The following is a 20,967-nucleotide window of genomic DNA, read 5'->3' as shown; positions in this document are numbered from 1 at the left end:
GTTTTCAAGCTCTCAAGCTCTCAAGTTCCCTTGCACTTCCATTGTGCAAAGATCGAATTTTCTCTCCATTGCGACGGAAATTAACGCACAACTGAAAGGAGAAGTGCAGAAAATAGAGAGAGAAGGGGAAGATGGAGAGGACAGTATTGGGTCCCAATTACCCTCTGTAGGGCCTCCACCACGGATGGTGTATTTGCTTTATTAGAATGATGTAAATCTGAAAACAAATACAGAAAACTTGACCTTTCTTGGCTGGGAAATCCCTGCCCTTGACCTTCAGAAGTCCACCCCTTTGCTTAGCAATCTCCTTGGCTTGTCTGGCCCTTGATTGGCTTGAGCTCTTGGTGAATACTAAGATGAATGATGGGATTGTGGACCTCTCCTATTTATACTACCCTTCAGGGGCAGTCGGCCAGCATAAAAGCAGACGGCCAGCAGCATATTCCCACGACTGAGTATTTTCAGCATTAAATGCTCAAATAAATACCAATAACTGCTGCGTAAATTCCCTAGCAAGCTGGGGAGGCAGGCGCTTGCTTCTAGAAGGTTGGGCATAGCCTTTGCCCACAATCCATGGGCTGGGCAGCCTGTATGGGCTGCCCCATACTTGCCCTACAGCCCCATGAAGGCTGTAACCTCCTGAAAATGGCCTTATTCTTGCCTTAGGGCTGTCCCACAGCCCTTCCATGGCTGGTGGGTCCAGCCTGGGCCTTACTGGCCCACATGGGGATGGTTTCACACCATTCCCATGGCCATACTAAGCTCCGGGGTAGCCCTATGGGCTGGCCCCTTGTCCTAAACATAGTCTACTCAAGTGATTTGGCATCCGGTACCATACCAGATACACAGAACCACTGACATCATTCTAGAGGGAGACTCACAACGCGGACTGGCACTGGTTCATGTGCAGGACAATGCATATCTGACCTTGGACTCATGTGCAGGACAATGCACACCTGACCTCGGACGACTGAGATGGATCCCTGGCTGACTCGTCCCGGACTGGGCTCACATGGGACCAGTTCACCATCCCAGGTCCTGCACCTTCTGTACAGAAATGTCTACGTGGCATCCAAGTGCGGGATGCACGTGACATCCCCTTCTGCTTAACTTGACGGAAGCTGCATAGCCTCCAAATAATCCGTCAATAATGCCGGATAGTCTTCGAAAAATTCTTTGTCGAGCCATACCGCTTCATGAGTTCCTCGGTCCTGAAACTTTGTGAGGAACTGTCAAAATCTTCGGCCTAAGCCATGCTTGAAACGGTGCAGAAGGATCTGTTCTGGAACCATTACTTCTGCTTCATCCACAATGTCTGGTTCCGCTTCGTCTTTGACCTCTGAAGGGGGTGGACCTGCATATGGCTTTAACAAAAATACGAGTATGTCGTCCAGAAATATGAACACACTCTCTCCAATCAACTCCCGGAAAATACGCATCATCATGCGGTTAAATGTAGCTGGGGTGTTCGTCAAACCAAATGGCATGACCACAAATTCATAGTGGGCCCGTTCTATACGGAAGGCTGTCTTGGGGATGTCCCCCTCTACAATCCGTACCTGGTGGTACCCACTCTTTAAATCCAGTTTGGAGAACACCCTAGCTCCATTCAGCCTCTCGAGAATATAGTCAATTCGAGGCATCGGGAATCTGCTCTTGATAGTCAGCTTGTTGAGTGCACGATAATCGACACACAATCGAGAAGACCCATCTTTCTTCTTGACAAACAAGATTGGTGCCGCAAATGACGACACGTTGGGGCGGATGAAGCCAGCTTGCAACAATTCTTGGAGTTGGCGGTCCAACTCCGATTCCATTGCCTTAGAAAGACGATACGGAAACTTGCTCGGGGGTTCCGAGCCTGGGAGGAGGTCAATCCTGTGATTCTCCGGTCTAGACGGGGGGAGCTAGGGAGGGAGACTGTCCCGAAGAAAAATCTTCTGGAACTTTTCATGGAGAACCGAGTACTTCTCGGAAGCACTGGCCACTGTCTGGGCTGTCTGGATATAAATCATCGCACACTGTGCGCCTTCCTGATTGCTCGCTTAGCCTGCAAGTGCTTAGGAGCAGAAAGTTTGGAATACCTGGCTCACACTTAATGGTCACCGGGGTGTTTGACACATTCCGATTGATTTGGAACGTGTGCTTGTCCCACTTGACATCAGGAAGAAACTTGTGAAACCACTGGATACCCAAAATTATGTCTGCTCCTACAAGAGGGGCAACCATAAAGTCACGCACAAACTCTATGCCCTGAATCACTAACTTAGCACCTAGAGCTTCATACTTGACGCTCGTTGTCATACCTGTGCTAAAACCCTCAACCTGTTTGTCCACCGGAGTCAGCTCGAAACGGGCACGCCTAGCAGCCTGTTCCGTGACCACATCCTCCGTGCTACCGCTGTCAAACAAGACAACGACTCTCTGGCCACCTATGTAGCCAAAGGACTTGAGCAATTCGTTGCGCTCATACTCCTGGTCATGGGCGCCCTTTTGCTTATCTTCGAGCTCCTGGCTAATAATCGCTCCAACTGAAGCACCGGGGTTTGAAGAACTAGGGTTAGCCGCTGGGGTCTGTGTGGGAGCTGAGCTCACCACGGAAGCTGTGGAGGCGGCGGTGGCCTTTGGAGGCTTCTTCGGACAATCCCGAGAAGTATGTTCTTTTGTGTGACAAAAGAAACATCTACCCTCCTTCTTGTACTGAGAAAGCTCCTTAGCACTCAACTTGCCACCTGTCTTGCCTGCCTCCGCTTTTTGGTCTGGAGTAAGCTTAGACGCATTGTTCGAGTTCTTGGAGCCAGAGGCTCCCGGGCTCTGTCTTGGGGAAGACCCCGTCTGGTTCTGGCTTTTGCCCCCCGAGGTGTTAGCCCTGGGAGAAGCCGGTTGGGAAGTCTTGGGCTTGCCACCATTGTGTTTCATTTCTCCACTCTGCGCAAGTGAGAGTGCGTCCTCAAAGGTGGCTGGCCTCAACATACGCACCTCCCATTGGATTTGCGTGTCCAGGCCATACAAAAACTGCCCTTTCTTGTCCATATCAGATAAGCCTAATTGCAGACACAAGGTCGAAATTTTATTGGCAAACTGAAGGACTGGTTGCGCGTTCTGACGCGCTCCCTTGAACTCGTCTTCGAGTCGCTCAAGGTAGTGGGGCGGTAGAAACCGCTGCTTAAGGTCGCGGACGAATTCGTCCCACACATAAGCTGCCATACCTGCTCTGGTGTGGGCATGAGCCCACTGAGTCCACCAAGGAATGGCCTCACCTTCCAAGTACCAATTGGCTAAGATCACTCTGTCAGTATCTGTTTTCCTCACTGCGGCAAAGTAAGCTTCAAATTGATGTAACCATGAATAAAGAGTTGTGGGATCGAGTTTACCATTATACTTACTGAAATTCATTTTCTCGGGAAAATGATTCGAGGGCGCCGCCGGTGTCAATCTGGCGTCCAAAGCTCTGAGGTAACGCTCGTGTTCCACGCGTCGCATGGCGTCGTCTTCTCGTTGTCGGATCTCCAATGCATGCATCTGCAACTCAAGCAAGGAGCTTGGCTGCGGCTGTGACCCCGCGAGAGGGTCCCTGTGAGACGAGGATCTGGTATCTGGGATACGGAAGGAGAGGGAGGAGGAGATGGAAAACGCGACGCTGGAGGGCGGGTACGCTCCTCCAGAGCCAAGATCCGTGCCTTCTGCTCATCCAACTTGGCTGTCTGTTCTGCGAGTGCTTGCATCATCTGCTGGAACATGTGTGTGACACTCAAGCCGGGCGCCCTAGCTGGGCTGCCTGGTGCACTCTGGTCGCATGGTTCTGGTTCTCTCTCGTCGCCGAAGCTCGCCATAGCGGGAAAATGCAATTCCTTTCCGGAACGCAATCTGACCATCCACTATCTGTGTGGGGGACTTCCGGAGGCTAAAAACCAACCGTCCTTTGAGGGACAGGAGTCACTCCGAAAGGGTTAGTCCACTGGCGTCTAAAAACCAACCACACGAGCGAGAATAAATTTTCTGGTTTTCTTTGCTGAATCTTTGTCTTTGGAGTAGGCTCTGATACCACAGTAATATGCGGAAGCTTCGGAGAAGGATCGGTACTTCAAAACTCAGAAATCAGCACTCTTTTCGTGACGGAAATTAACGCACAACTGAGAAGTGCAGAAAATAGAGAGAGAAGGGGAAGATGGAGAGGACACAGTATTGGGTCCCAATTACCCTCTGTAGGGCCCCCACCACGGATGGTGTATTTGCTTTATTAGAATGATGTAAATCTGAAAGCAAATACAGAAAACTTGACCTTTCTTGGCTGGGAAATCCCTGCCCTTGACTTTCAGAAGTCCACCCCTTTGCTTAGCAATCTCCTTGGCTTGTCTGGCCCTCGATTGGCTTGAGCTCTTGGTGAATACTGATATGAATGATGGGATTGTGGACCTCTCCTATTTATACTACCCTTCAGGGGCAGTCGGCCAGCATAAAAGCAGGCGGCCAGCATAAAAGCAGGCGGCCAGCAGCATATTCCCACGACTGAGTATTTTCAGCATTAAATGCTCAAATAAATTCCAATAAATGCTGCGTAAATTCCCTAGCAAGCTGGGGAGGCAGGCGCTTGCTTCTAGAAGGCTGGGCATAGCCTTTGCCCACAATCCATGGGCTGGGCAGCCTGTATGGGCTGCCCCATACTTGCCCTACAGCCCCATGAAGGCTGTAACCTCCTAAAAATGGCCTTATTCTTGCCTTAGGGCTGTCCCACAGCCCTTCCATGGCTGGTGGGTCCAGCCTGGGCCTTATTGGCCCACATGGGGATGGTTTCACACCATTCCCATGCCCATACCAAGCTCCGGGGTAGCCCTATGGGCTGGCCCCTTGTCCTAAACATAGTCTACTCAGTGATTTGGCATCCGGTACCATACCAGATACACAGAACCACTGACATCATTCTAGAGGGAGACTCACAGCACGGACTGGCACTGTTTCATGTGCAAGACAGTGCACATCTGACCTTGGACTCATGTGCAGGACAATGCACACCTGACCTCGGACTAGTGAGATGGATCCCTGGCTGACTGGGCTCACATGGGACCAGTTCACCATCCCAGGTCCTGCACCTTCTGTACAGAAATGTCTACGTGGCATCCAAGTGCGGGATGCACGTGATAGGATGATTTGAGAGGAAGGAAAGCTCGTTGGGCTGAGTTAATGCAAGATTTTGATTTTGAGATCCGTTATCGGAAAGGGTCCATGAATAGTGTTGCAGGTGCGCTTAGTCGAATTAGAGAGGTGAATTCTTTGTCGTTCACCGAGATTTCTACTGACTTATTTCAGTCATTGAGAGGGCTTTGTAGGACTGATAGTTATTTTGGTCCATTTTGGCAGAAGATCCAGGACAGGAGCTCATTGATTGACCAAGACTCAAATGACTGAGCAGTCTATCATTTAGGCTGCAGGAGGCCAGTGGATGATTCGGAATGGTTTACTATTCCGTAATGACAAAATTTGTGTACCACAGATCTCGGACATTAGGTCCAAGATTCTTAAGGAGTGTCACGACGCCCCTTCTGCCGGACACCCTGGGGTACACAGGACACTATCGTTAGTGAAACACACTTTTTATTGGCCAAAGATGAAAGGGTATGTAGAAGATTATGTTCTCAAGTGTCAAATTTGACAGGCAAATAAAGCTGAACGCTTTAGATAGGCTGGGTTGTTGCATCCTTTGCAAATCCCAGGTAATAAATGGGAAAGTATTTCCATGGATTTTATTACCGGATTGCCAAGAACACATCAAGGCCATGATTCTATTTGGGTTGTGGTAGATTGCTTGACAAAAATGGCTAGATTTTTACCGACCCGGAGACTATTACAGCTACGCAATTAGCACGGCAGTTTATTGAGCAATTGTTTAGACTGTATGGGTTACCGCAAGACATAGTCAGTGATAGGGACTCTAAGTTTACGAGTGATTTTTGGAAACTTGTTTTTGAGAAGTTGGAAACAACTTTGAATTTGAGTTCCTCTGATAATCCTCAATCTGATGGCCAGACTGAAAGAGTGAATCAGATTTTGGAGGATATGCTTCGAGCATACATATAGCTTTGCATTCTCCTAGTAGTAGAGCTCCATCCCCTCCCCCACTCATTGTACTTATTGCACACCCAGATTCAGCTTTTTAGTTCAGTACTTTTTCAATTTGTTGGGATGACAGAGGATACCCCACACAGGTACACTGATTTGTCTTATAGGCCGAGTTCAGTCTTTTTTTTGGAAGACATCAATAAAATCTTTCTTTCTTTCTTTCTTTCTCTCTCTCTCTCATTAGATGGATGCATACGTGAAACCCTAATTTTGCAAAAAACCTATTTTTAAGAATTTTCTTAACAAAAACAGGTTATTCAACCTTTGCTTATGCTTATCTCTACATATGGTATTGCTGAATTCTAAAACCCTAAATTTCAGAAACCCTAATTTCTGCACAAATTCTAATTTTTACAGAAAATCCAATTTCAGAGCCCTAGTGTTGTAGAAACCCTGAATTTAGCTGAAACCCTAATATGCAGAAACTCTAATTCAGCTGAACTCTAATTTGCAGAAATCCTAATTCATTTGAAACCTTAATTTGCAAATTCCCTAATTTCAGTCGGGAGTACAATGGAGAATTCTTTCATCATTACTTCAACCTAAAGCTGGAAGGAGTTTGCATTTGCATTTGGCAACTGTTTTTGGGTAAGAGCTTATTGTGTTCTCTAATCTACTCTACATCCGCGTTCTTGGCCATTAAGGTCTCTTATGTCTCGGCTTGGCGCACACATTGGATGCTAGTGGAGCATAGCTGCTTGTGGGAAGACACTGGGGATTGGGGAGTGAGATTCTTCTTCGAAAGAAGCTGTGGATTCAACCTCTCCAATGACACAACTTGTTTGAAGATATTTTCGTATGCATGGATGTCATTGGAAATCTAGCAAGCATTGCCCATGAAGCTTGTATGTAATCTATCTTGGTAATACAATCAAGTTACAAGGGGAGTCGTGTGATATGCAGCGGAAGTCGTTGTATTGGAAGATCCTGTCACACAAATGCTCACACCGTCTTCTGTATCCTGAGTTTCGTGAGTTTAGCAATCCACTTTAATACTTCAAACTTTAAAGAGATATGAGAACTGTACACCAGATTGGGTCCCGAATTACCCACGATAACGAGATATAGTATTTGCTTTATTTCTTTAGAGAGAATGACTGTGGACTGTAGATAAGCCAAACGCAAGATCTCGGAGGATCGGAGCTTGGCTGAACTGTACACGGCTGTAGAAACACCTCGATGAACTGATCTCGAGCCTATGCACTCTTCCCAAGGGCATGAGGAAGGGCTGCACACCTGAGGCTGAGAAAAGGCAGTGGACTGTTCTAAGCTATGTTAGAATGCTGTAAATGCTTATGAATTCTTGGTTACCTTCACCAGAGGGCTGGTGTATGACTTGATGATGCACGGAAGGCTGAATACTGATGTAAACTGCTTTAGGACTGAAAACGCATGAAAGGACTGTTGGAAATCTGCAAACGCAGGACTGTAGGGCTGTATTCTGGCGTAGAACTGATGCTGGACTGAAACGTAAGCTACAGGGCTGCTGCTGGACAGAAACGCAGGTTTGAAGGGCTGAAGATCTGTAAACGCAGCTTGTAGGGGGCTGAACTGCAAGCGGCTAATTCACATGCAGAAAACGCAAGAGTATATGCTGATTTGGGGCTGAACTGAAGCGCTTATGGCTGTGGGGACTGCTGAATTGCATGCGTTGGAGAACCAAGGTTGGCTGAAGCAAACTCAAGCACTCCAAGGGCTGGATGAGACTAGTCTAGTGCTGAATGCAAGGGAACTCCTAGAGCTGAGGAGGAAAGCTCTTAGCACACTGAAGACTAAATGAGAAACTAAGCTCTATGCAAGCCTATTTATACTAACTAGAGGCTGGTCAAGTTGGCTGGTCATTTAATAAAGTTTATATTTATAAATGACAAAAAATGCTAAATAAATACTATAAAATATTAAAAAAATACTAGATAAATCCTAGTAAATTCCCTAAGGCTTCTGGGATGTTCTAAATGATGCATAGGCATATGAATGCATATTATAGAGGATGCAGAGTGCTTTCTGATGCAAACCCTAAGGCTTCTACTGACTCTACATGCATGAATGATTCTCTCCAAGTGGGTTAAGGGACTTGATTGACTGACTGACCTGCTAAGGCTGAGGAATGACCTACGTAGCTCGTGCCTGACTTATCTTGGATTGAGGATGTACAATGGGGTCACGGCGTACGACAAATATCATCCTACTAGGTTCTAATACTGTACAACTGTTGCACTGCTGATGATGAGTCATCTTGTCACCATGCACTGAGTGCAGAGTGCATGTGACATTCCCTCCTGCTTAACTTGGCGGCAGGTTCATGGCTTCCAAGTAGTCCGCCAACAACTGGGGGTACTCCTGGAAGAACTCCTCGTGGAGCCATACGGCTTCGTGGGTGTCTCGATCTCGGAATTTCGTATAGAGCTGACGTATCCGTCGACCGGAACCATGCTTCCATCGATGAAGAAGAATTTGCTCAGGCTCAATAACTTCTGCTTTGTCTACCACGTCTGGCTGCTGTTCATCTGAAACATCAAACACTTCTGGACCAACATATGGTTTTAGCCAAGAAACATGGAAAACATCATGCATTGTCCAACTGGTAGGCAATTTTAACTTCATGGAGACATCATTTAACTTTTTGACTATTGGAAAAGAGCCAAAACTATGGAATGAAAGCTTGGGACAATGTTTGCCCACCTGTTTCAATCTTTGTTTCATGATGCACTAAGAGACCCAATCCCCTTCCTTGAAGTGGATATCTCGTCTAAACTTACATGCCTGTCTGTGAACTGAATGATGGCCAGGCTCAAAATTGAGGGCCAAATTGGGTTGAGTACCAAACTTTGCGGAATCGACATACTGATCTTCTAAGTCTTTTCCAAAGATGTTGAGAATGGTAGACTCCTGACTGGTCAGGATGCTGGTCTTTCTACTAAGAACAGCTGCTATTGGGTTATGCTGACCAGGGATGTACTTAATCATTTCTTCAACTTGTTGGAAGAGCTGACCCTGTCTAGTGTGCTGAGCACTCCACTGGGCACTTGGCATCGTCGGGAGCCACTTAATTGGTGACTGTGAAAATGTGTCCATAAGGAACATGTTTCAAATGTTTGAGAACGGACTGCTGTTCTAGCTTGCCCTTGAAAGTCTTGGAAAGACAAGAGGAAACTTGCTAGGAGGTTCTGCTAACTGTGGGATATTGGGTAGGAGATCATCCTTAAAAATGTCTAAATGAGAAAGGAGATCTGCTAACTAAGGGACTGAAGATGATGAGACAGCGGTTATTGATGAGATAGAAGCTGTATGAGCATAAATTAATGCTCCTTCTGCTCCCTTGCACATAGCTCGTCGGGCCTGGAGATGAGAAATCATAGGAACGCTAAGAATGCTCTTATCCCCCCGAATCATGACAGGCTCAGGAAAACCTTTAGAGATAATAAAGGTGTCATGTCCCCAATTGGGAATAGGTTCATATTGACGAAACCATTGGATTCCTAAGATCATGTCACATCCCAAAAGAGGAAAGACAATGAATTCTCGCTGGAATGAGGCCTTTTGAACTTGAAAAGAAAACTGTTGTGCCTTCTGAGAGATGTGGGTGCGGAGACCAGGTGTAAACCCGTCTACCTCCAAATGATAGGACACTAAGGTACAACTCATGTTGGTAGCCAACTGGGGAGAGATGGCATCCTCAGAATTGCCCATGTCAAAAAGGATTATGAACTGTCGGCCCTTGGCAGAGCCATAAGCTCAGATCAGGCTTTTCTGTGTGGTTGTTGCCTCACCCTCCTGCTTAGCATCAAGTACCACGGATGGCATGGAATGCATAGAAGGTAAGATCTGAACCGCATTGGTGGTAGCAAGCGGGTCTGGAGGAGCGGGGGATACTGCGGCAACTGTGGCAGAAGGCTCTTTGGAGGCTTGCTCCGCTTGTCTTTTTGGACAATCTTTCTTACCATGCCCAATGGTATGACAGAAAAAACATCTGTTTTCTGACTGATACTGTCTTTGCTCCTCTCGAGGAAGATAGCCTCCAGTGACGCCTGCTTGAGCCTTTTCCTCAGGGGTCTTCTTAGGCTTGGATTCCTTACCCCCTGAACTAGAGCTAGGATTGTTGTCTGTCTTAGTGTCTTTAGAAGATGAATTACCCTTCCCCTGTTGGGGTTTGGTACTGGACTGAGATGACTGCTTGGGCTTTGCCTCCGTTCATCTTCATTTCTTCATTCTGAGCGAGAGTGAGAGCCCGGTCATATGTACTTGGTTCAAAGTTACGAACTGTGAACCGAATGTTAGAGTCCAATCCACGAATGAATTTCTCCATCTTAGCCTGCTCAGATAACACTAACTGATGTGCTAAAGTAATAACCTTACCGAAAAACTGAAGCACTGGGGATCCGTTCTGTCTGAGTCCATAGAACTCGTCTTTCAGACCGGTCATGTACTGGGACGGGAGAAATCTGGTCTTCAGGTCATGGACAAAAATGTCCCAGTCAAAGGCTGTGACACTTGTGGCCTGGTCTGTATGAATACTAGACCAATGCTGCCACCAAGTGACTGCCTCACCAGTGAGATGGGGAGCCGCTAAGTGGACTTTCTCTTGAGGGTCTGTGATCCTAGCCAAAGGAAAATGAGCATTAAACTGATGAATAAATTGATTAACTGATGAATGATCACACTTACCATCATACTTACTGAAGTTTGGTTGACTGCGAATGATGGTGGTTGATGCTGCTGCGGACTGCTGGCTGGTGACACCTATGACTGGGGAGACTGAGAAGAGTTGTTGATACCTCAAGTGTATGGCCTCCTTTTCCCGTTGGTACTCGAGTAACATACGTTCGCGAGCTCACGTTGGTGTTCCCGAGCGGCGAGTTCAGCCTGACGTCGGTCTTCATCGATCCTGCGTTGGGCTTCCTCATAGTCCCGTCTTTCTGCTTTTTCTCTTTTCCTTCGGGCCTCATCCTCTCTCCTTTGTTGTTCCATTTGAAAGAAGAGGGAGATGTAGTCGGGTGCTGCTGGAGGTGTAGAAGGACGTGCTGCTGCTGCCTCCAAGAGTTGGAGATGCTCCATGAGGAGTTGGTTCCAAGCTCTAAGAAGAGCTATGGTGTCTGCTGTAGGCGGAAGAACATGGTCTCCTTCGGGGGAGACGTCTTCCGGCTGATGAGCACTCTCTTCTGTAGACATGATGCTGAAGTCGGTGGTCGTGCCGGAACGCAATCTAACCATCCAAGGATGCCCCCACGCTAGGATACGGTGTGTGTGGACAATCTGAATCTGATACCAATGTGATATGCAGCGGAAGTCTTTGTATTGGAAGATCCTGTCACACAAATGCTCACACTGTCTTCTGTATTCTAAGTTTCGTGAGTTTAGCAATCCACTTTAATACTTCAAACTTTAAAGAGATACGAGAGAGAGATATGAGAACTGTACACCAGATTGGGTCTCAAATTACCCACTAAAGGGTCCCCTATCCTGATAACGAGATAGTATTTGCTTTATTTCTTTAGAGAGAATGACTGTGGACTGTAGATAAGCCAAACGCAAGATCTCGGAGGATCGGAGCTTGGCTGAACTGTACACGGCTGTAGAAACACCTCGATGAACTGATCTCGAGCCTATGCACTCTTCCCAAGGGCATGAGGAAGGGCTACACACCTGAGGCTGAGAAAAGAAGGCACTGGACTGTTCTAAGCTATGTTAGAATGCTGTAAATGCTTATGAATGCTTGGTTACCTTCACCAGAGGGCTGGTGTATGACACGCAGGGCTGCAGGGCTGTATTCTGGCGTAGAACTGATGCTGGACTGGAACGCAAGCTACAGGGCTGCTGCTGGACAGAAACGCAGGTTTGAAGGGCTGAAGATCTGTAAACGCAGCTTGTAGGGGACTGAACTGCAGGTGGCTGATTCACATAGAGAAAATGCAAGAGTATATGCTGATTTGGGGCTGAACTGAAGCGCTTATGGCTGTGGGGACTACTGAATTGCATGCGTTGGAGAACCAAGGTTGGCTGAAGCAAACTCAAGCACTCCAAGGGTTGGATGAGACTAGTCTAGTGCTGAAGGCAAGGGAACTCCTAGGGCTGAGGAGGAAAGCTCTTAGCACACTGAAGACTGAATGAGAAACTAAGCCCTATGCAAGCCTTTTTATACTAACTAGAGGCTGGTCAAGCTGGTTGGTCATTTAATAAAGTTTATAATTATAAATGACAATAAATGCTAAATAAATACTATAAAATATGGAAAAAATACCAGATAAATCCTAGTAAATTCCCTAAGGCTTCTGGGATGTTCTAAATGATGCACAGGCATATGAATGCATATTATGCAGGATGCAGAGTGCTTTCTGATGCAAACCCTAAGGCTTCTACTGACTCTACATGCATGAATGATTCTCTCCTCTCCAAGTGGGTTAAGGGACTTGACTGATTGACTGACCTGCTAAGGCTGAGGAATGACCTACGTAGCTCGTGCTTGACTTATCCTGGACTGAGAATGTACAATGGGGTCACGGCGTACGACAAATATCATCCTACTAGGTTCTAATACTGTACAATTGTTGCACTGCTGATGATGAGCCATCTTGTCACCATGCACTGAGTGCAGAGTGCATGTGACAAGTTGGCGCTTTCCAGCCCTATTGCAGTGTCACTTCAGCATTGCTATCTCATTTGGTTTTGTGTCATTTCATCTTGTTTAATTGTATTAATAGTTGAAGTGTGTAACAAGATTGTGCTCAGCCCTATTTGGAGTAATTTCAGAGTGCATCCTTGGCCATAGAAGATGCCAAAGTCCGAAGTACCACGCAAGTACCGAAGAACCCTGAGAGCACACCGCCAATGCTGCTGACGGGGTTTGGATGTGAAAGAACTCAAAAAGCTGACTGCGAAACAAATGTCCAATCGGGAGTAGGTCAACCATACGAAACAACCGATGAGAACCCGATACTGTTTGTGATCAATCCCTGGAGAAGCATCAAGAAGAGAGAGCTTCTCACTAGTATCCATTGGAGAAGATACCGGTCTACATCCAGTCATCTGAAACTTGTCAAGAATCTCTTGTGTGTACATCTGTTGAGAGAAGAACATACCTTGAGGGGTCTGCCAAATCTTAAAGCCAAGATCCGTCATCTCAAACTCTCTCTCCAAAGCATCCATGACTGAACGGATGCTCACAGAATAAGAACCTGTAAAGATGAGGTCATCAACATATACCACAATGATAACAACTAACCCCCTCTCAAGGAGGATATAAAGGCTCGAATCTGCATGATAATGGCGCAGGCCAAGCTTTTGAAAGAACTCATCAATCTGCTGGTACCAAGCCTGCAGAGCCTGCTTTAGACCATACAAAGCTTTCTTTAGCCGGGTATCATAATTTGGATGAAAGGTAAATGCTTCTTTCAGAGTAAACCACTCCCCCCCCTCAGCACTGGTCTAGTCTTTTTATTAAAACTAAAGATTCTTCACCAAGAAGAGGCCCACTTTGAGTCCATTCGTCCCCTAATTTGTACTAATGCAAAGGGACTTTTTTCTCACAATGCTTGTATAGTTCACTTTCAACACTTTTAATAATACCATGAAGTCTGTAATGTGGTTAAGATTATGCCGTAATGTGGGTCCCACATTATGGGTATGCTAGGCTTTGTGAGAAAAATTGGGTCCCCTTGTGCTAACCAAGGCTGTGCCTGGTTGCATGTAAGGGAATAGTTGAAAGGCTCCAGATGTTGGATTGCAAATGCAGTGAAGCTACCTTGACCGTGCCTGTGTCCCATCTCTTAGTTGCTTTTGTGATTTTGGTTGTGGGTTTCATTATTTGATCTGTTCTACTTGTTTTGAGCAGGCCTTTGAAGAAGCTGAACTTCCTAGGCTGAGGGAAGAGAAACCTGGGCTGACTCACACACAGTACGGAGAGATGATTTGGAAACTCTGGAGGAAGTCACCTGATAATCCACTTAATCAGGCTTCTCAAGGCCAATGAAATATATGGGGTGATCTTTTCAACTGAGTTGTCTTGTTCTACTTACTATTTTCTAGTTATGAAGAGTAGGAAAAAAGCAGCACGTTTTTCGGAATAAAGAGCTTTAACTTCACAACAATTAGGGCTAAGATACAGTTAATCTCCTCATGTCCCAGCCGTGAAACTGATGGAGCTTTTTTGTTAAAGGATCAAAACATGCATGCTTGGTGCATGGAAGAATAAGATTGAACATGCGTACTTGGTGTATGAAAGGATTTGATTCGTGCAGCCTGTACATACTATACAAAGTGAAGAGAGCAACAGTCGTTTCTCTAAGTAATTCGGAGGTTGATGTTTAATGGTTTGTTTATTTGTCAATCACCCTTCATGTGGCTTGCTACTAGCGAACGCCTTTACCGTTATGAAAGCTGAGTCATAATGGTTGCTCTTTAAGGACATTTAATGTGTGTGATGCTGCAATACAAATAATGGTTTTTCTTATATCTTGTGAGTTTCGAAAGAGTCTTTATGTAATAGGTCGAGAGTGTCTATGGAACACCCCATAGTATGCATTCACTAACATGTGTGTCCACCCAAGAATGATCCTCACAAAAGAATGCCCGTGAAGCATGTCTGGAACATTGTAATAATCATCATACACCATGTAATGAGCACACGGATATCCACAAGAACATAGAAGGGTTAGCGCTTGCCACCAACGGAGGCTCCAAACCATATGCAATGGTAAAGCTAGAGACCAACACAACCTTGGAAAGCCTGCACCCTCAAGGCATGCAGGTCCCATACCACACCCCCCGAGTGCTCACGAGACTGTCACTAGTATGGCTAGCTAGTGCTTTAACCACAAGCTAAGTGTCCTCTCCCAAGGCAGTGTTCCACACAAGAACACACCAACACCACAAATGAGCCACAATCCCAATTGTATAGCACAATGACCAGTTCACACTACCATAAGAAATGTGTGTGGTCGGTCTTGAATCACTAGTCTCGTTATATTGAAGCATAGGACATGACATTCTTCATGTGCTACTAAGACGAAGACTCAGAGATAAAATTTGGATACTTGCGCCAGAGAGAAGCAACATTCTCCCAAGTGTTGTCTTTTGCATGATCCTTCCATCCAATCAACCACTTAGAAGAAGGTAGCCCGTTTTTAAAGGTGCAATCCCTATGATCCACAACAACCACTAGTTCACATGGGGAACATAAGATAAGACATATCCTTAAGTTTCGTAAGTTGGTGGTAAGAAACCAAGCTATTTCTTGCACCCAACACCTCTTTCAATCTACTCACATGAAAGACATGTTGCAGAGGTACTTCATTCGAGAGAGAGAGTCTATAAGAACCTTATTAATATTTTTCAAGATCATACAAGGTATGGAATATTTGTAGACAACTTATAGATCTTTCTAGTTCGCATTGCTTGAGAGTATCAATTGGAACATAGAAGGGTTCGACTAGCACTTTGTCACTTTTTGAGAATATCACATGCAATGTTGAGCATGTTCTTGGAGGGTTTTATTTATGAGGATGTCATCCAAAATACTATTAAGAATTTTCTTAGATATGGAAGTCACGTCACATTGAAAATTACGTATTTGGCATGCACATTGCAAGCAAATGAGTTGAGATGGTGACCAAACTTTGCAAGAGTGAGGGTAGAGTCCACATATATACACTTGTAAAGTTTGGTCATCATTGGCACACATTTGGTTTTAATGTGTGAGACGCTTTCACCAACTTTGATGGTTATCAAAATTTGTAAGACTAGGGGTGGTGTCTACATGTACACACTTGCGTCTGTTAGAAACTAGTTGGTGCATTCGTGAGTCCAAATGATAAAACCAAAAACTTATGATGTCCATACATGGTTCTAAAATTAGTCTTAAAACATCTCTCTCAAATATGTTAATCTGGTGGTAATATTTTCTTAGATCAATCTTCGTGAAGTATCATGTTCCACAAAGTTGATCAGTAAACTTATCAATTTTGGGTGACAGATAGTTATTTTTAACAGTAAACTTGTTAAGATCAAAATTTTTGTTAGAAGAACTGGTGCTCTCCATGACGACTTGCTAGGCCCCATCCGAAGGCACTCTTGAAGTTGTATAGCATAGTGTAATGCATCCTCGAAGGTTTTGATTGTGTTTCGTTGCACTTTAATTTGATAACCTGGGGGATATGGTTGTAAAAAGAATAGGTGAAACATAATGATCAAGGAGAGTAGAGGACTTAGTAATTAGCTCTCTAAACTCTTGAACGAATGCCTTAAATGCTCTTCCACCCAATATAATAGTTTGCATCAGCAAAATTTCATAACGATCAAGGAGGGCATAGGACTTAGTAATTAGCTCTCTAAACTCTTGAGTGAATGCCTTAAATATTATCTTGCCCAATAGAATAGTTTGAAGTTGGCAAAATTTCACAGCCTCATTAGGCTCTCTCATAAAATCCTCCATCAACATAGTTTTAAAAGCTTGCAATGGGTTTTTCTTTAAGGTCTTGATGTAACGTGAAGGCATGATCTCTAAGAATTTTTTTGTGCAGTGACAAGCCTGTGCTAGTCAAATTGTGCCTTCCACCTACTCACATACTATCTCTAATAAAGTCTGGGTGCTTCTTCTTCTTCTCCCCAAACTTGGGAGTAAAACGAGGATAGGTAACCATTGAAATAAGTGTTTTGCCTATTGGGGAGTGGCCCATCGTTTCTCTCTAGCAACAATCCTAGCTTGCAAATCGTGAACCTACAGAACTAAAGCTCTCAAACTTTGTAGGATCCATAAGACCCATATGTGGTTGCAGCGGCTAGGGGATACCCTCCGTACCCATGATAGGTGGAGAGACTTCAGGGAAAGAACCAGTGCTATGTCCCAAAGCAGTGGGTCTATGACTTGACTAGTCATAGACACTAGATGTAATTTCTATGTGTCTTTCAAATACAATTGATTTAGTTTAGTAGTTTATATTTAATTTATCTAATTTAACCCAAATTCTTCTCAAAAGATTAAGCTTAATACCTCCTTTTAAATGTCCAAAAAGCTCCATAGGCAATTGGAAAAGTTATTTTGGAAGAGCATCCCCTCTGACCTTATCCCAGTTGTTATCTCAAGTTTTCCATCTAATTACTCGTGTCGATTCCATGACACAAAACCACATAAATTCACCATGTGTTGAGAAGAATGCGGGGGAGAGGATGAGCTTGACCTCCTTGCAAGTTAAGCTAGTGTACCAATAATGTGTCCAGTAACACCTGGCACACCTACTGGGTTGGATATACCAAATCCGAAGTGCGAACCCACATAAGTGCCAAGGCATGCCAAAAATGAAATCCCATGAGGTACATGTGATGCCATGCTATATCAGACAATATGAATATATGGAACCATGAATCAATACTAAGATCCATACTCCAAGAACATGGAGGGAAACATAAGAATCTGCATGAAGCACCAACATCTGTATCATAGGTTGAAAATAGCCTATCACCAAAAAGATATGTTGATGTAGATGCACTAGTAACTGGAACACATGAAAACAACAAAGTAATGTGTTAATGACAAAACTCCAGCAATTGGGACATGTGCCCAAGATGGCACAACACCAAGAAAATATGTCGAGAAGCACATGGTGAATAATGATCACCATAAAACCATGCCAAGCAGGATCTGAGCAATTGCATCAAGAAAGCATGGATGGATCATCTAGAGCACTATCACACTCTAACTCAAACACAACATCATAAAAGATATTATCATCATCAAGAATATGTATCACCAATCAAGGTGATAAATTTGCTTTGTCCATCCTATGCACACTACCAATCAAGGTGACAAGATAAATCTTCACTATCATCACTATGCACTTCCAATCAAGGTGATAAGATAAATCTACTCTATTTTCCATATCCTCCCTATACACTACGAAGCACAAGGAGAGCCTTCAAGAAATATATCTCCCATGTTAGCATCAAAGAATATAGACACATAGAACCATAAATGTATAATAATATCGCCATGCCAATAGCATAGAAAAATCCATGCTCTCTTGTATAACATATAATCCATAAGCACATGCATGAACATCCATTAACATGAGCCTAGAAAGATGAAATAAATCCCATCATGCCGAGAATAAGAAGCCATAGCATGAATAGGTAAAGCCACATCATGCATAAAAACATGATAATTATCATGGTCCACAATAGAATCATTAAGAATAAGAGCAACTGCATCATCATCATCATAAGCTCAAACATCATCAAAACTAGAGCTCGATCACCATCGTCATGCATACATGCATCAAGATCAATATCCACATGAGCATCCATGTGAACCATACAATCTGCATCATAAGTTTCAAATGAGAAATCTGGATCAAGGACATGAACATCCAAAACTTTGGATCAAGAAGATCATCCGAAAGAATATCCAAATCAAAATCACCATCATATATATCCTTGTCACCATGAACATCATCATCCTCAAGCATAGACTTCAAAGAAGCCTCTCGATTCGTATCACAAGATGAAATATCTAGGTCATCTTGATTGCTATCCACAAATAACATATATATCACCACCTGGAACATCATGGATAGGTTGAAAGAGATCCCTTATATTTGCATCTCTTCTACACAAAACTAGCTCGTGTAGATCATCATCATCAAGAACTAGCATATCCAAATTATTTGGATCTCGTGCATCTGGATCAGTACTATCTGGATTGGTAACTGAATCCAGATCAGGATGACTTGGAGCATCCAGATAAGGATTGCTATTTGAATAAAAAACATCATGTGTAGTAGACTCAATGTGAGTCTCCACACATGCATAAAGAATTGGATCACAAATCTGATTATGAATGGAAACCACATCACCATGCATCATCGTATCATCACTGCATGTGCCCTTATCATGTGTATGGCCATCATAATCATGAGTAAATCCTTTATCCACAACACAAGGAACTATGACATTATCATCACCATTATCCTGACCATCCGCTGCCAATCCATAGGGTAAATCCGAGGCTAGGGACACTTGAGAATTCATTCTAGAACTTTTGGACATCCTGATCCTCCCATGCGCCCTCAACTACTACCACATCCATCCCATCATCATGGCTATCAAGGTCACTATCAGCATCAAATTCCACTACCAAGGACTTCATCTTCTCTCACTCCTCTAAGTGAAAATAAAGGTCACTAAGCTTTTTCTTCAATGCTTCAAAATGCCACATGATCCATTTCTCATGCTCCCTACAATACTCACCATTCTCTTCATTCCATGCATAGTATCTTCTCTGACTATAGAGCAGTACTTCAACACAATCTGCATGTCACCAAATCTAACCAGAGTACATGTAATATACCAAATATCAACAATACATGTGCACACAGTTTGGACTCTCAAAATTCACTGGGACACTGCACTAACTAATTTTTGACTAGAGATAGCTCTCTAGTAGAGCAACCAATAGATAGAGATAGAAAGAGAGGTCCGTCAGCACATGGACCGCCTCTATTTGTCGTGAACACAACTTCTCGAAATTGGCAAAAATACCTTGCAAGCAGCAGTGACCAAACGGAGCCCGAAACATGCCCCGAATGCAAATCTACCTGAAATTTTTTTGTAAAAAGTACTTCTTCGTACCACTTAGGCACCTCTAAGCCTGTAAAAATAGCTCCTCAATTAGAGATGTGTAGCTCTCCGGAGCTACTGAGGGGTGTTGTACCTAAACAAGAAGGGGAAGAGATGATGATGCTCTTACCTATGTACCACTTCCTTGTGTACTTGTTCTTGCCTCTCTTGCTTGCCTCGTTAAAGCTCTCACGCGCAAAGCAGAGCTCTAATATGTTAGAATTAGGGTTAGGGTTACAACAATGCACACACACAAGATAGAGAAGCTTGAGAGCACACAAACTCACTACATTAGAATAAACAAATGTGTGCCAGATACAAAAAATAAGTACACACCCCAAAATAAGTAGATAAGAGGGTGTACATACGCGTAGGGAAAAAACCTCTTAGTGAGGAAAAAAGTGCCCTAATGGTCGTTAAGTGTGTTCACACACATCACTACCATATAATACTACAAATCCCCCTTGGAGTGAGATGTGAACATGTACAGGGTATGGCCAGTCAATCCTGAAAAGGCAGTAAGCCCAAAGCTTTACGAAAAGCTTCGAACTTTTCACGAGGAAGAGCCTTCGTGAATAAATCTGCCATGTTGTCATGTGTAGGCACATAGACCAAGCCGATCTTTGTTGTAGAGAGTCTTTCCCTGACATAGTGGTAATGCAACTCAATGTGCTTAGTGCGAGCATGAAACACTGGGTTCCTCGTCGCAAATTGCTAATGCGATCTGGCTGTCAGTGAAAAGCGTAGTGCTAGACGATTGTCCAACACCCAAACCAGCCATAAGTCATATAAGCCACACACACTCAAATATAGTTGTAAAAGTTGCCTTGTACTCAACTTCACAGCTAGAAGTGGCCATTGTAGGCTTCTTTTTGCTGAGCCATGATATACATGAATCACCAAGGCGAAAGCAAAACCCACTAGTGGACACTCGTGTGTCATAACATCCAGCCCAATCTTAATCACTGAAAGCATGCAGCCTTGACTCACCCCCCTTTGGATAGAATAATCCAAAATACCGAGTGCCCTATAAATAGTGAAAAACCCGCTTAACATCCTACCAATGCTTCATACCTGGGGTATGCATAAATCTGCTCAATTGTGTGAGCACATATTGTATATTTGGCCTTGTGTTGTGCACACATAAAGAAGGGATCCAATAGCTTGCAGATACAAACTGCTGATACAAACTGGCATCAAAAGAGTCTCCTGTATCTTGAAGACTAAGTCGAGTACCTGTCTCCA

At 44.3% G+C, this 20,967-nt stretch overlaps 1 protein-coding gene across 2 annotated transcripts in view; it reads left to right on the top strand.

Moving 5' to 3' along the window:
* Window positions 1–14,563, top strand: part of LOC147641463 (uncharacterized) — a 35,936-nt gene extending 21,373 nt beyond the window's left edge. Inside the window, exons 2-3 of one of the 2 annotated variants that reach the window (XM_086821755.1) lie at window positions 13,946–14,093; window positions 14,270–14,563. In XM_086821755.1, the coding sequence (XP_086677881.1) occupies window positions 13,946–14,083 (138 nt within the window). In that variant the 3' untranslated portion in view covers window positions 14,084–14,093; window positions 14,270–14,563. Of the gene's footprint in view, window positions 1–13,945 lie in introns of both variants that reach the window. The other variant, XM_086821751.1, reaches the window with a different exon arrangement.
* The last annotated feature ends 6,404 nt before the right edge of the window (window positions 14,564–20,967 follow it).

This window comes from Cibotium barometz, chromosome 2 (assembly GCF_041138505.1).
Source record: "Cibotium barometz isolate CiBa-2024 chromosome 2, ASM4113850v1, whole genome shotgun sequence".
In the NCBI taxonomy this organism is placed as follows: Eukaryota; Viridiplantae; Streptophyta; class Polypodiopsida; order Cyatheales; family Cibotiaceae; genus Cibotium; species Cibotium barometz.
This window is presented reverse-complemented; position numbering and strand designations above follow the sequence as displayed.